At 37.2% G+C, this 15,948-nt stretch overlaps 3 protein-coding genes across 3 annotated transcripts; all 3 read right to left on the reverse strand.

Annotated features, from left to right (window-relative positions):
- Positions 1-20: 20 nt before the first annotated feature.
- ftr67 (finTRIM family, member 67) lies at positions 21-6,193 on the reverse strand. The gene is made up of 7 exons (XM_056390516.1): positions 5,389-6,193; positions 3,961-4,056; positions 3,521-3,754; positions 3,244-3,403; positions 3,057-3,158; positions 2,147-2,221; positions 21-565 (listed from the first exon to the last, which is right to left on the reverse strand). Exons 1-7 carry the CDS (start codon positions 5,983-5,985, stop codon positions 498-500), a joined length of 1,332 nt encoding a protein of 443 aa, XP_056246491.1. The 5' UTR covers positions 5,986-6,193; the 3' UTR covers positions 21-497.
- Positions 6,194-7,214: 1,021 nt separating this feature from the next.
- On the reverse strand, positions 7,215-12,140 carry si:ch73-52e5.2 (protein THEM6). The gene is made up of 3 exons (XM_056390517.1): positions 12,061-12,140; positions 9,607-10,111; positions 7,215-8,594 (listed from the first exon to the last, which is right to left on the reverse strand). Exons 2-3 carry the CDS (start codon positions 10,105-10,107, stop codon positions 8,487-8,489), a joined length of 609 nt encoding a protein of 202 aa, XP_056246492.1. The 5' UTR covers positions 10,108-10,111; positions 12,061-12,140; the 3' UTR covers positions 7,215-8,486.
- A 1,317-nt stretch (positions 12,141-13,457) lies between these two features.
- On the reverse strand, positions 13,458-15,402 carry LOC130179040 (protein THEM6-like). The gene is made up of 3 exons (XM_056391748.1): positions 15,267-15,402; positions 13,984-14,491; positions 13,458-13,892 (listed from the first exon to the last, which is right to left on the reverse strand). Exons 2-3 carry the CDS (start codon positions 14,485-14,487, stop codon positions 13,785-13,787), a joined length of 612 nt encoding a protein of 203 aa, XP_056247723.1. The 5' UTR covers positions 14,488-14,491; positions 15,267-15,402; the 3' UTR covers positions 13,458-13,784.
- Positions 15,403-15,948: the final 546 nt, after the last annotated feature.

Genomic DNA, 15,948 nt, shown 5'->3' on the forward strand with positions numbered 1-15,948 from the left:
AAACACAACTTCTCAGAACATTTACTTTGTACAAGTGTGTTTGCTTTTTAATGTCAGAATTTCATAAATCACAATATATTATTACACACATGTCAAGCAAAATGATTGTTAACAGAGGTTAAAAAAATGAAAAATGTTTATAAAAGCATAGCTTAATCAAAACTAAAACTTTACTACATTTCAAAGCAATTTCCTTGCAAGTACTGAAGTAAGATATAGCAAGTTAAATCCGGATTTGTGCTGCTTAATACTTAAAGTAAATGCATTGTCATTGATTGGTCTTCAGCTTACAAATGCTTTCTTCATCTCTTTTCCACCTGCACTATACTGCAAGATGCAAGTATAGCTTATTGGTGAAAACTTAACTTAAATGAATGCTGAAAGATGATAATAATTCATGCGTGTCAGTACATATCTGTGAGAGGAAAAGGAGGGGAGAGTAGTCAAGTAAAATGACATTCAGGCCGTGTAGTTGCATGTGAAATGCTGGTAGAAGTCTATTTCCTCCTGGGGTGAGCACGTCGTTGAAGGTGCCTCGATCTGGATCCTGAGGAGAGTTTGGTTCCTGAGCAGACAGAGGAGGAATTATTAGTCTACAGCACTGTGAGAAACGTTAGGGACTATGATGACATGTTAGAGCAGACCTAACAAATATGTTCCTGTACATAATCAGTGCTGGACAGTAAAGACAGGTGGTATAGCCAACCATTTTTAGTAATATGCAATGTTATAAGGTTGTGAGGTCAGCACCTACAATATTACAAATAAAACCACATACACTACATGTCAGCTTAACACTACATAAGAAAACAATAAATTACTTTTCAAAGAGATACCAGTTTTAGATATCTACCACTCATTCGACTGCAGTGTTTCCTAAGCTGTTAGCGTCATATAAAATAATGCAAGTTTTCTTAATGTTTACATGAACATGTGAAAATTCCAATGTTCAACATTTATAGACTCAACAGGCAACTGAGGTAGAGCTGTTTCGACAAGGTGAGACAGATGCAATCACTCAAAGTAACATATCCATGTCAAAAAATATACTGAACTTGAATTTAATGTAATCTCAAATCTTCTGATTTATTGCAAACACATGGCCATAAAAATCTGAAAATCTGAGGATCTTCAGGTGGTCTTTAAGAGTTCTTACAGCCAGACTAGAAGTTTAAAGGTAAATGTGATTTTAAAAGATGACATCTACATAAAATTAGAAAAATAAGTACATTCAGTCACATACTAATTTTGAGGTACTTGTACTTTATACTTTACTTCACTACATGTTCGATGCAAATCATGTACTGTACTGACAGATACACTTACTAGTTACTTTGCAGATACAGATTTTCTAGATACAAAACATATAATCAGCCTAAACAATATGATACCTTTTTATAGATTAAACTACCCTACGGTACATTACGTAGTTAAAATTATCTCCACCTCAACATGGTATAAAACAAAATGCTGCTTTCACAGTAATGTAGTTTTAAATAAATGTGGGGTTGATTCAGTTTCCTCATGAGTACTTTTACTATTGATACTTTAAGTACATTTAACCTCCTAGGACCTGGCGTCCACATATGTGGACCTCACATTTTGGGTTCTCAAGACCACAATACTAACTTTTTCTCAACAAGGGCCTGGTGACCACATATGAGGATATTATACTGCCACTCAGTAATAGAAATGTAAAACTAATGTCCTCATATGTGGACATCATTTTTCTCAGGTCCCAATCAGCCTAAATAGCAAAGAGAAATTAAAAATGCATGCCATGCAAGAGTTCGGGTCTTAGGAGGTTAAAATAATAAATAAAAATAAAAAAAATAAAAATTATTAAAAACAATTAATAATAACACTTTTGTACTAAAATCATGAATGCAGGAGTTTTACTCTTAAAGTACTATTTTTATACAGTAGTTTGATATTGCTGTTTTAATTAAATAAAAATATCTTAGTAAGTCTTCCACTAACACATAAATATTGTAGATACTGAATTTGTTGAATTCTTTCTGTCACCAAATGGTAACATTTGCAATATGCCTTGCATTGGGTTTGCTTGTGTAAAATTAACTCTATACAGTACTTTACTATGAAATACATTTTATTTTTGATAATGTCTGTCTGTTTGTCTATTTACCAAATGGTGAGAAGGCAAACGTGGGCAGAGCAGATCCCTGAGTGAGGAAAGGGTTGAGGCAAAGTGGAGGGCCCACTGCAAGCAAAAAAAAGAACAAATGCTGTTAGTGAAGAGTCTCAGTTGTCCAAAGTGTCATCTTTCCACTGGTGCAGATTCAGCAACCTCTACTACAAACAACCAAGATGAGTAAGATGTTTGTGCTGCAGGATAATGTGGTTAGAGTCCTGCAGAGTTCACAAAGTTATATTTAAGACTTAATACCACATAGAACGCAGGTTCATACCTGTTTCACAGTCACTTCGGTCTAAGTATAAGATATCAAGATATCAATAAAATCAGTATAGATGATAAAGTCTAGAATAATTTACCAAGTAAGTACATACATTTAATGATATTTATATCAATAATTGTCATATTATAATATGTGTCAGTTCCTCTCAGCTGTATATAACAGTGATTCCCAATAATATCAACAATTAATCATTAAATAGATGCTGGAGCTGTATAAGCAGCAGAAAATCAATGGACGGATTAACCAATGAAAACATTATTATTTTAAGGTCTGCATATAAATTTCACTAGTAGTTTCTGCTGAAAATATTTTATAAGAAGTGTTACTGCCTAAGACAGGCTCGAAAAAAAATTATTATTATTAGACCTTTTGTAAATGAAATGTAAAACTATCTAATTCTCTTTAAGGCCTTTTTTGAGAAAAGTGACACAAGTGCTTTTTCACTATTTTATAATATTTTATAGACTAAGTGATTTACAAAAAAACAATGGACAGATTAATCAATAATGAAAATAATCATAAGATGCAGCTCTACTGCTCTACCTCCCACCACAAAACTCTTAGATGGCAAGAACAGAAAAATGGTGTACATGTATTAAGAGTTAGGGTTGGACTCACCTACTGTTGCATCCATTTGTACGGCTGACCCAGAATCACCAGACTGTGTTGTGTCTATCTGTGCAGCAGCATTTGAAGAACCTACAATCACTACGTCCCTCACTACAAATCAAAGACAGAAAAAAAATAAAATCACATAAACAGAGATGACAGAATCGTTCATACCAGATAAGAACACCAACACTACCTTTCTCGTAGATGTTGACAAATCCTCCCTGGCAGACCTCCTGCAACAGTACTTTAAAATCTGACACAGCTGTCATCACTGGGCCAAAGGTGAGGTTGGGGTCAACGGTGACTGAAGGCAGAGCTGACAGCACAGGTGGAGCACGGAGAGACTGACAACTCTGGATTCACAAACACAGAGACCAAGAGGGAATGAAGTCTGATGTATGTATCTAAGTTGCTGAGTTTCTGTCCCGAAGATCTGAAAAAAAAAAACAAATAAATCTGAGGGATGTTACCTGAAGGAAATGGACGTGGTCCTCAGTGTGGGAAAGTTTTTCCAGTTCAGCCTCACTCTTCTTCAGCTCAGTGATCTCCTTCTGGATCTTGTCCAGCAGCTGCTCAGCCTGACTGATGGCCGTCTTTTCCTGCGCTTTGATCAGCTCTCTCACCTCAAAACGTTTCAGCTCGATCGACCGAATCAGTTCAGTGAAGACGGCGTCGCTTTCTTCAGATGCTGCCCGAGCAGAACGCTAGAGGGAGACACAAAGCGAACACAGGTTCTCATATGTTTTACTGTCACAAGAAAATGTTTGCAGTTGACAGAGTAAGGCAGTTGTCAGCAAAAATGTCAAATTATGAACTGTTTAGAGCAGTATGAAGGAAGTGAGGCATTTTGTAATCTGTATAGTGATCTGTTGCATTTATGTATCAGACCAAACTGGGTGTTAGCACTTACAGTGAGAGAGAAAATGGCTTGTCTCAGCTCCTGTGCCTCCTTTTCTCTGAGCTGAATTTTCAGCTGAGAGCTCTGCTTCATGTCACCGAGCTGCCTCTGAGGAAAACCGTAGTGAAAATAAGAAATTGGAGCATCTTAGTGATTATATCACAGGGTTAACACATACAAAGGCTACCTCTTTCATTGTATTGTGCACACGTTCATGCTATTGTGTCCATGTGTAGATCATTAAGTTCCTAATTCACAACAAGTTCCTAAATGTGCTGAGGATGAAGTTTTCTTTTGATAATATCAGCTGATTCCAAGTTGTTGCAGGACTTAAGACTAGGCTAAATCAAAAATCACTGTATGTCAAACCTGAACTACATTATTATATTGACTCAAGATAGTCTTGTGAATCCTTAAAGCTATTTGTAAAAACAGAAAAAAGGTGAATTCACTGCTTTAATTTTTTATGAAACTTTTAATCTACTTTAAAAAACAAAAGAAAAAGCAATTTCCCTATTTTCCTCCATCCAGACCACATCAGTTCAGATCTAGTTCAGTGACTACTGTACTTACCTTGTCTAACATGTACTAGATTAACAGGGAAACTCTAAAGACATGAAAAAAGAAAGGTGATTTCATTGTTTTTTCTCCAGCCAGACTACATTAGACCAGGTTAAGATTTAAATCTAATACACTCAGACATGTCAACCCTGGTCTCAATGAACACAGAGACTGTTCAACATCAGATTGAGTTTATTAAACCTTTAAATTGGAGGCCCTCTGGTGGCCTAGACGTGAAAGCACCAATGATAAAACGAAAAGGTCTTTGTGCTTAGGGACCACTGTTACAGGTATTTCCCTACTCCCACATATTTTTATCCCATTCTTAAATTCAGAAGTTCCTGTATTGTTGTCTAAATAAAAACATAGTTGGATGAATGTACCCTCTTTAAATCCAATGTTTTGGTAATAACATATTAATAATGCAGATGTCAGTAAACCATGTTTTTTCTGTTATAAATGTTAATAAATCATTAATTAAAGGTTCTAAAGTCCATTAAATTTGCAGTTATAAATATTAAGAAGCAGTTAATGAAGTGAGGAGGCTCTTTAATAAATTGAAGAGCTAAAAAGACAAGAAAGATGTTTTCATAATCTGAAAACCGGTTGTTTCAATAACTGATCTTTAACGCATTGGTAAATTATGTATTAACTATTAATAAAGCCATTGATGACAGTTTATAAACCCCTTAGAAATGGTGCTTTATCTGAATGTGGTACCAACAGTTTTTCTCCTTAAGTTTGAGAATAGGAGTGAAATTGAAGGATTTTTAATATTTCACTTAGCAGTTTGATAAAAACGGGCCCAGGGCTGAATTAAACCAACATGTTACAGTGCTACAATCGCTTTGCGTTGAATCAATCAGAGGATTTGATTACCTGCTTCTGCTGTATCTCCGCCTCAGCTAGGACCGTGTCGTGCCCTTTGTGTTCATCTGTCAGGCACAGGTAACAGATGCACTGTTTGTCGGTGCGGCAGTACACCTCCAGCAGCTTGTCATGTCGGGGACAAATCGTCTCCTGGAGCTTTTTGGAGGCCGACACCAGCTTGTGTTTCTTGAAAGCGGCAGACTCATAGTGAGGCTGGACGTGAACGTCGCAGTAGGAGGCCAAACACACCAGACAGGATTTGACAGCCTTGTTTTTCCTCCCGGTACACACGTCGCACTCCACGTCGTCTGCCTCGGCAAAGCTTTGGTTTGCGGACATCGTGTCCTCTTGGAGTCCGGTCTTTTTGAATTTCTCTACCACATCAGCCAGCATGGTGTTTCTGGCAAGCGCCGGCCTCGGGCTGAAGTTCTGCCGGCACTGCGGACAGACGAAGATCCCCAGGTAGTCGTCCTGGTCCCAGTAGTCCTGGATACATTCACAGCAGTAACTGTGTCCACAGGGGATGGTCACAGGGTCCTTCATTACATCCAGACATATCGGGCAGTTAAACTGGTCCTTGTCCAGGACCACTCCGGCCTGAGCCATCGCCGAAAACGCTGAAGTAGAGGCAGAAAATCAGCGAAAATACAGGAATGTGACAACAGCTGCTGCTTTGTTTACAGGAAGTGAAAAGAAGGGGGCGTCACCGGAACCGGTAGCAGGGGACTTTAATTTTTAAAAAACCCCAACTTTCAAAATAATGTAACTTAAATGTCATTTGATATTTAATTGTAATAACTAATTTTTACACATATATTTATTTTTGTATTATCTTTTTGTGTTTTGAGTATTTGTGTAGGCTATATGTTATGTATACGCAGTAGAGGGGAAGTAGCCTACTTTTACTTAATTAAAAGTGATAATACTACAATGTAAGACATTATTAAAGTATAAGTTTTGTTTTGTAGAACAACGGCCCTTTTTTCTTTTCTTTTCTTTTCTTTTTTTTTTTTTTACATTATTCTGATGTATCAATGTGTAAGCAGGATTTTTCAGTTGTAGCAGCTGGAGGTGGAACTCGTTTAAACTACTGTACTTTAGAGCAGCAATGATTATTTGATTAATCAATCAACAAAAAATTAATCGGCAACTATTTTGCTAATTGATCAATTGTTTAATCCATCTTCAAGCAAAAAAGTCAAACATTTGCATGTTCTAGTTTCTCAAATGTCAGGATTTGGCACTTCAGCAGTCAGCACCTTAAGTGATGATGGAAATAAAAGGTAGTTCTAGTTCTTGGCAACTGCACTGAGGTTACCAATCTTGGGGTTGGACCCCTCCAAGGGTGTCATCAGATAAATCTGAGGGGTTGTGAGACAATTGAGAGAGGAAAAAAGAAAAACCTAGGTTCTGCAACACAAATCTGTTTTTTTCATCAAGGAAAAAATATAGAGGTATCACAAGCAAAAGTAATGTACTGAAACCAATAAGAGTACAAGTATCCAGAATGGGCTATTCCAAAGAAATATTATTATACTGATGTCTTAATTTGTAAGCAGCATTTAAATCTTGTAGCTTGTTTAGGTAGAGCCAATTTAACTACTATATATACAGTTAGAGGTGAAATTATTGTCTCAAATTTATCCATTCAAGTTCCTCAGAATCCAAGGTGACTTCTTGTTTTATCTGAACAACAGTCAAAACCCCCAAAATATTTAATTTATAACAATATTAAATAGGGCAGAGTAGGATATCTTCATCAAAATGACTTAATCAATTATCAAAATAGTTATTTTGTTGCAGATTTATATTCAACATAGGACCACCAACCACAGTTCATCAGAAATTCAGGTTTTTACTGAACAACAAGCACTTATAATGACAGGCTGAACATAGTTTCCAATGCATTTTTAATTTAAAATGCCATTAAATAATTAACAAACACAATAAATGAAGTCTGGTACAATAATCCAAGTGGAAAATAAAAAGGACAACACATATCTTCAAACTTAAAGGAATTAAATAGGATTCTGTGCATTGACAACATAAATAGACATACAGTACATCTTTAAAAATTTGTTTCCTCTTCTTACAGAACAATACATTACTTTGGTCACAAACTAAAGCTTTTATGCATTAAAAGGAAGGTCCCACATTTTAAAAGGCTGTCTCAATAAAAACCAAGTATCATCCAAACATTCAGTGTTTATAGTGCGCTGCAAGTTTTTGAAAAGTTGCCAGCAACCTCATACAGAATTAACCTTTTCTTATCATGTCTGTCAAGTTGGATTTGAGCAATTTCTCCTAAAATCAAATGCAACTCCAATCAAGAAGCCCACCCTTTAAATGCATGTATTATAAATTTGGTAAAAGAACAATACTGTACTGAAAAGGGTCCTTCTAAAACAAATATTCCCTCTCAAATTTTCAACAAGAGTTCAGGTTGTTTACTCACTTGGGTTACTTTGTGCAAAACGCTGATGGGGAGATTAAAACTAATTGTCATTTTATGTTCATGATGTCCATTCAAGCATTTCATCAAACCTACTGTATGTTTTCTTTTTTTCAAAAAAAGTTATAATTCCCTGAAATTATAACTGTAAACTACGACTAATCAAGAGAAACAGGCACAAAAATTATTCTGGTTGTTTCAAAACATGCATTGATGTCAGCGGAAGAGTAACTTTTGCTCTACATGCTTATCTGAAGTTAGACGATTTTGCTAAATGAGAATGAAGATGTCTAAAGCCAGTCTATTCACAGTCAACTACTGAATAAGCTGTAAGGATAAAGCTACGTTTTTGTTTTACTTTCGTCGGACAGAACAACTTTCATTATGATCTCAGTGCATAAGTGCATTTAAAACAAGGAATACCTTATAGTTCAAGTTTTCAGCTGTTCTTAGTCCAGTACTTGAGTTCACATCATACAAAAATACACAGCAGGTAGGATTGACCCATAACAGAAAGTGGAATTGTGTCAGTCAACTAAAACTCTACAATGTTTAACTGTTTGTATGCATGTATGTATGGATGTATATTGTATATGTGCGTGCAATGCAAATGATATGTGTCTACACTCATGATACATGGGTTCATGGTGTGGCTTCACTTGTTCTTCTCTTCCAGTCCGCTCTCCGCTCTCAGTGCTTGGCTGCTGGCTGAAATGAAGCTGATCCAGTGTTTGAGGTCCTCAGGAAACTCTGGGCACTCGATCTGCACACACAACCACAAAAGTTAGCAGAATGCTGCAGTAGAAAAAAGCTACAGTCTAGATCACAAACTAATAACTGACAATTACATGGCAATAATTTTGATAAATTAATCGTTTTTTTCTTGTTTTTTTTTTTTTTTTAAAGCAAAAATGCATTACATTCCCAGGTTTAGGCTTCTCAAATGTGATGATTTGATGCTTTTCTTTATCTTGTATGATCAGAAATCAAATATTTTGGGGTTTTGAACTGTTGGTCAGACACAACACATTTAAAGGCGCCACGTTCGGCTTTATAGATTTAGAGCTGCAATGATTTTTCAAGAAAAGGGACAAAGATTTTATAGTTCCAGGTTCCCGATATGTTGCAATTCTTTCTCTTACATTATAGAAATTTTTATATTATTGGGTTTTGAAATATCAGTCAGACATTTAATATCACCACTTTGCACTCTAGGGAAGTGTGATGGGCATTTTTCACTGTTCTGATGTTTCATAAATCAAACAATCACAATCATCAGATTAATCAGTAAGGAAAATAATTGTTAATTGCAGCCCTAGACCTAGCAATTACCTGAATTATCAAGAAAAGAATATCATTAGTCAGTAATGAAAATAAATGCAGGGAGAGCTGAAATGAAATTAGTTGATAAATCCATCAATGGAAAAATAATCAGCAAATATTTTGATAATCAATTAATCCTTCAAGTAATTTTTCGAATGAAAATATTTTCTTAGTTCAGCGTCTCAACTATGCGGATTCTTATATTTGTTTGTTCCATTCAATAGCAAAAAGAATATTTTTAAGTTTTTGAGTATTATTTGGGGAAAACCAACATTTAGATATCATCACATTGGAATTCAAGACATTGCAATGGACATTTTTTTTTGTTATTGACCACACAAAAGGATTAAATAAAAAAAAATAATCAGTAGATTCATCGCTAATGAAAATAATTGTTAGTTGCAGGCCTCCCACAGTCATACCGATACTTTACGTCTTCTGCTATCACTCACCTTCCTTTTGCAGACAAACTCGATAATCCTCTCTGGGCTGCAGTGCACCACATTCTGCCTGCAGAGCATGACCGCAGATACGAATCCATCTTTCTTAGACACAAAGCGCTGCTCCAAGTAAAAGGCCTTCTCATCCCATCCCACTACTTTGGTCCGAATCTCAAAAGCCTCACGGAAGGCCAAGGAGCGCCGGTACCGGATGGTGGAAGCCCCTACCACCATTTTGGCCCCCAGTTTGCGTGAGGCCATGAACAGCCCGTTTCGCATGTAATGGTGGAAGCGAGCAAAGTCACACTCCCTCAGGTAACGAGAGTTGTTCATGTGGCCCATGTAGTCCAAATCATGGGGAAGGACCATGCCATCAATGCTTTGCTCGGCTAGAATGTCCCATATTCTGGGTTGGAACCATGCCTGGATGAACACCTGGGCCCCCCGTAGGAAGTACCATACATCCAGACTGCAGAAGAGCAGGAGGAGGGCTCCCAACACCAGCAGCAACATCTCTCTGGAACAACAGCATATAAATTACGGTTAAATCAGCACTTCAGTCTAATTATACACTCATTTAAAACAGCATCTCATGTGACTTAAACGGCTGAGTTTTCCTTTAACATCTACGTGCTCCCACTAACGCAGGTTATGGAAAACAATAAAATCCATAACTATACAGATGACACAAATATTACAACATCACAAGACTAAGGTGCCATACAACCACTGACTACGTGCACTGAACAAATCGATAACTGGATGTTTTAAAACTTCCAAAAGGTCAGTGTTCATCTTCACTTGCTACCAGTGGACCTAAATGTTAACATCCACACTAAGACAATTACACAATCAGCATTGAGAATATATCAAGAATGAAAGGACTTATGTCTCAGCAGGATTTAGGAAAAAATGCACATTTTTAGAAAAATATGCTGTTTTTAAAATGCTTTTATCTTAAGTAGGCTTGATTTCTCTAATGCTGACCTTACAGGTTTCTCTACAGAGTCGATCAGGAAACTGCTGCTGTTTCAAAATATGGCTGCTAGAGTCCTCACAAAGACCAAGAAGGTGGAACATATCAGTCCAGTTCTCTGATCTTTGCACTGGCTCCTTGCACTGATCTGTCTAGGGCCAAAATATAATTCTGATCTGCTGCTCCGTTATGAACTGTCCAGACCACTCAGATAATTTAGGACAGATCTGATTACTGTCAACATAGTCAAAACTAAACATGGAAGCAGTGTTCAGTTTTTATGCACCACATATCTGGAGCAAACTCCCACAAAACTTCTACAACTCTTAGTTCTTTTCAATCAGGGCTTAAAACTTTCCTGTTTTAAATTTGAACTGTATTTTTAATTCTACAGTTTATTCTGTGTTATTCTATTTTTATCTTATTTTCATAATCTATTCAATTGTTCTCTTTAAATTATGTGTCTGTTTTTAATTTGTCTTTTTATATTGCTATGTGTTTCTTTTACATGTTGTCTTAATCATGAACAGATTATGAAACAATGGGCCCCTTGACATATACATGTAAAAGCACTCCCAGCCCTCTTACACTGGAGAAAGACACCCACACTGAGAGAGACACAAAAACAACAAATGTTGCAGCCATGTCGTTTGTAGTTGTAGTCGATTTGTAGGGTTATATTTTTTTCCATTTCTTTGTGGTTTGGTAGCAGTTCTGCATGTCTTAATGGACATATCGTGCCCCCCTATATTCATTTTGCATCTCTTTTAGATCATTTTGTGTGTCTTTTTAATTCATACTCTTTGGGATGTTCTGTAGTCTGTAGTCAATTTGCATCTTTGTATAGTTGTTTTGCATTTCTCTGTAGTCCCTTTGCAGCTCTCTGTGGCTGTACTGTGTCCCTAAAAACAGAGGCTCTAGCTGTGGGCCCCTCTAACCCCTCTGGTCCCTGGGTCTGTGCCCAGTAGGCCTGTTTAATAATCTGTCCATAGTCTTAATACCGTTTATGGCTTATGAAAAGCACGTTGTATTGCCTTGTTGATGTCTAAATCAACTTTGCCTTCACTTGTCTAAAAAACTGCTTACTTAGGGCAGTTAGTGTTTTCTAAATTCATGACCACATTCAGTATTAAATATTTAACTAAATGCACATTTTACCTCATCGATGACAATGCAAATGTGTAGAAAAACAATCGGTCAGTGTCTTTTCACTCTTTGGCATAATATTATGACTCAAAATACGAAAGCAGCATACTCCTCCAATCACCCACTTCAACCTTGAGAGGACTATGAAGCTAACGCTGCTCCATACAACCTGCTGACAGCCAAATCTGTTAGCTTAGCTGCTAGCTGCCAGTAGCTGGTGGCCTAGTCAGAGAAGAGACCGTAGTCGTTCCAGTAAAGTCGCTATTCGGGAAGTTGTCAATGTCGGACTTCAAGCATTAATCATAAAGACAGCAGAAGTGTCTTTTTATGACAGTAAAACTTACCGTGCCTCCTGAACACAGTGCTACCATGAGATGCGATGCAACTTGAAGAAACCGGTAGAATGAATGAACAGGACTTCCGGGTGGTCTGTGACGACAAGTAATGTCAGTGGTTGCATTGTCGGCATGGTTACACGGTTATGTTTTCATATTGAATAACTGACGTCATCATACAAGGAAATGTGTATGGTTGGTGTCAATTAACACAAGTCTCATTATGGCAAAAAAGCATGTACACAAAGCCAGTCATGAAACCCTAAACCCAACTTAAAAGGGGATTTCAATGATCCTCATAAAGAATTTAAATTGTTAATGTAAATACGTGACAGTAATAGCATTTAAAATGTTTTTTTATTCATGTTATTATTAAAATCATAATTTTTACGTTTGTGTATATTTGTAGAAGATATTTATTACCTCTTGGGTATAACTGTCTTTTTTTAAGACTATATTAATTTAGTATTTCTGTTGTCTTATTTCTTCAGTTTGCTTTGCAACTGGGCAGCACTTTAGGCAACTTTTTGTATAGGTAAGCAGGTATAGGGGCAGCATGCACCTGGGAGGATCTATGTTTTTTTTTTTTGTCAGAGCAATAGAAGCAGCAGTGTGTAGGTAGATTTGTGTCAAAATTGTTTGTGTGAACAGATTGACAATCAGAGAGTAAATGTGTAATCTGCAAATATAAAACACTTTCCACAAATACAAAAGATACATTTGTAAACTCACAAAAATACCTTGCAAATATAAAAAGGATCTGCAAATACACAAACAATTCCCTTCAATCAATTTATATTTGTGAAGTGAAAAAACACTTGTGAATCTCAATTCTACATGTGTGGATATGTATTTTATACACAGAGAGTTTAAACTGAACTCTCTGTGTATAAAATGGTCCATCAGAGGAAGTTTGATTTGAAGTTTTGTCAAAGTTTAATTTTTGACAAATAGCCAAAACAGTATTTTGATAAAGAAAATCAAAGATCTTTCAGGGAAAATAGTACTGTAAAAGTTAAGTTTTATATGTGTATTGTAACATGAGCTCAGCCAAAAGCATGTACTTCCTGCTAGAAGCTGATGGTGTCAGCTGGACATCCTCTTTCTGTAGCAACAACTGCTTTTTACTAAATAAATCACTGTACACTTGCTATGGCAAGTTAATGTTATTCTGTCACACTGTGACACTTTTTTTAATGGTTTTATTTATTTATTTATTTATTTTTTACAAAAGATTTTGCTCATTTGTTGTATTGCATCTTTTTCTGATTTGTAACCACTTTCATTGATTTTTCTGCTGTATACCATAGTGTTGATTACAGTAACAACTTGTACCTAACTTGACTCTTATTGAATGTTATGTGAGGCACACGTGTGCACATAAATACATATTGTGGGCATAAAAGTGCATCAACAGGAGTTCAAATTTTATTTGTTTTAGTGCTTCTGTAGTACATGAACACATACTTTATACAATCATATTACTTTCTTATTAGTGTATAAGTAAAGATTATTCATGGCCTTTAGCAGCCTCTCAGAACCATGAAGTATGTTGTTTTTTTCTTGTGTTTGGCATGAGTATTGTGGTCTAAGCAAAGTTCACGAGTAAAGTAGGCACAAGTGTGTTCAGGTCAAGTGGATTGACAAATGTCTCTCTCAGAAGACTTTGAATCCTGAGCTGGTGTATTAGATGTCTCACGAAAGCCAGTCTTAATAGCTGTCCATGCAATGCCTCATTTGTTCTTTTCCTCTAGTCCACTCTCTGCCCTGAGGGTCTGGCTGCTGGCAGAGATGAAGTTGACCCAGTGCTGAAGGTCGTCTGGAAACTCAGGGCACTCCACCTGCAAGGAGCAAACCTTCAGTATCAATGTTCTTCAATAATTAAACCTTACCAATATGCAACTTGCATTTGTTCTGAAACTTTTTTCCCACCTTCCTTTTACACAGGTGCTGCATGATCTTGTCTGGGCTGCTGCGGATGACACTCTGCTTGCAGTACATGATGGCACACACCAACCCGTCTCTTGTTGACACAAATCTCTGTTCCAGGAAAAAGGCTTTGTCATCCCAAGTGACGATCCGACTCCGCAGCTCGTACCCCTCACCTATACACAGAGCTCTTCGGTAACGAATGGTGGTGGCCCCCACAACCATTGAAGCGCCGAGGGCTCGAACTCCTTTGAATACACCGTTACGTGTGTAGAGAGAGAACCGGGCGAAATCACACTCTCTGAGGTAACGGGCATTGTTCATGTGGCACATGTCAATGTCATGGGGAGTGACTCGGCCTGTTAGGACCTGCTCTGCTGTGATGTCAAAGACCGGAGGTTGGAACCAGGCCCGGAGGATCACCACCGCTGCCCGTAGGAAGTACCACACATCCAGACTGCAGAAGAGAGCCAGCAGGGCGGCGAGCACCCACAGGACCCACCACATCTCTCTAGGGAAAGGACACATACAAGCAGAAGAAGCAGTGGGGTTACTATGATGTATAAATTCAAGATTATTACACATCCTATAGAAAAGACACACAATTAATTGATCCCATTAAAGACTGTTGCTGGTGTAGCCTCTGTGCCATAGAGCTGCATTGTTGTCCAAAACTATTTAAACCACAGTGATTTATATTTCTGGTCAAGTTTGGCTCGTAATGTTTCACTAAGGCCAACAATTCTCATAATTTTTTATTAAGGCATGTTAGTCTGTTGTGTATCTGATTTCATGTTTAATGTCAACAGTAAAAAGTTGAAGTGTTGAACCTCCTAAAGCTGCAGTATGAAACATGCCATTTTCTGGGGGTACTTTTCCCTTATATTACCGTCCTAACAGGGAGTTCAACTATAGACCCATTGTGACTCAGTGTCTCCACTTTTCAGGGGAACTGTGAAGTGATTTAACCAAACGTGAATGTGTAAACAGGTTTTGCAGGAAAGTCAGGTCCTGGCTTAACCCCTCAGCAAAAACTGCCTTACTTCAGCGCACATGGTTATTTTAGAGTGAATCAACGCTGTGCCAGAAACGCCACACACAAAAGTTGAAAGTAATGCCACAGCCTTTAGTGATTTCAAATTTAAGTTAGCCATAACGCTGGCACGTTTGAAGTAAAACAACCTGTTGAAGTAATACCGCGTAGTTTTCAGTCCAGCTTTTAGGCGAACGTAAACAAATCGAAACAAAGAAAAAAATAACTTTTTGGGAAATCCAGTAACACTCACCTGCTGTCTGAGTCCCCGTTTCTCCTCAAATCTGCAGAGTCAACAGCGTTCACTTCGTGCAGTCAATCAGCGTCAGTAAAGCACAAAGTTTAAGTGTGTACATTTAAAACACTTCCGGCTACAGCCACCAAAATAAAAACATTAATGGGCTTTTCTGACGCTCCATCAAGAAGAAAAGCGACAAACTTGCAGCGGTAGTATCAATCTACAAAGAATGAGTTTTTGTCTTAAAAATGGCCCTTTAACATCGCGGGTAGATCAGTGATTCTATATATGTTTTTCAAATATAAGGAAATTTAATTTGAAGGCGAGTGATTCACTTCCTGTAATACGAACATGACGTAAGGCGAAATGGTAGGCGAGGATTGGCTGTCTAGTCATCAACTATAAAATACTAATAAAGTCTTGTAAGTGATAACTACGTCCCATTTAACCACTGACACGTGACAGTCTTTATACTAGCAGTATAGATGTAAACGTTACTGCTGGTTCATATTTGGGTCCACAGATAAAATGATTTTGGCAAGTGTAGGTTTCTTTGCCTTAAATGTTGTCTTGGCCAAATTATAAAAATTAAAAGTATTATATAAGTATATAAGTATTACAGTTCCTCATCTAAGACCAGTATGCTGTTTATCATTTAACAGTGTAACAGACAGCAGTGGAGCCCACATTCCTATCT

The sequence above is a fragment of the Seriola aureovittata genome, chromosome 12 (genome assembly GCF_021018895.1).
Source record: "Seriola aureovittata isolate HTS-2021-v1 ecotype China chromosome 12, ASM2101889v1, whole genome shotgun sequence".
NCBI classification, from domain to species: Eukaryota; Metazoa; Chordata; class Actinopteri; order Carangiformes; family Carangidae; genus Seriola; species Seriola aureovittata.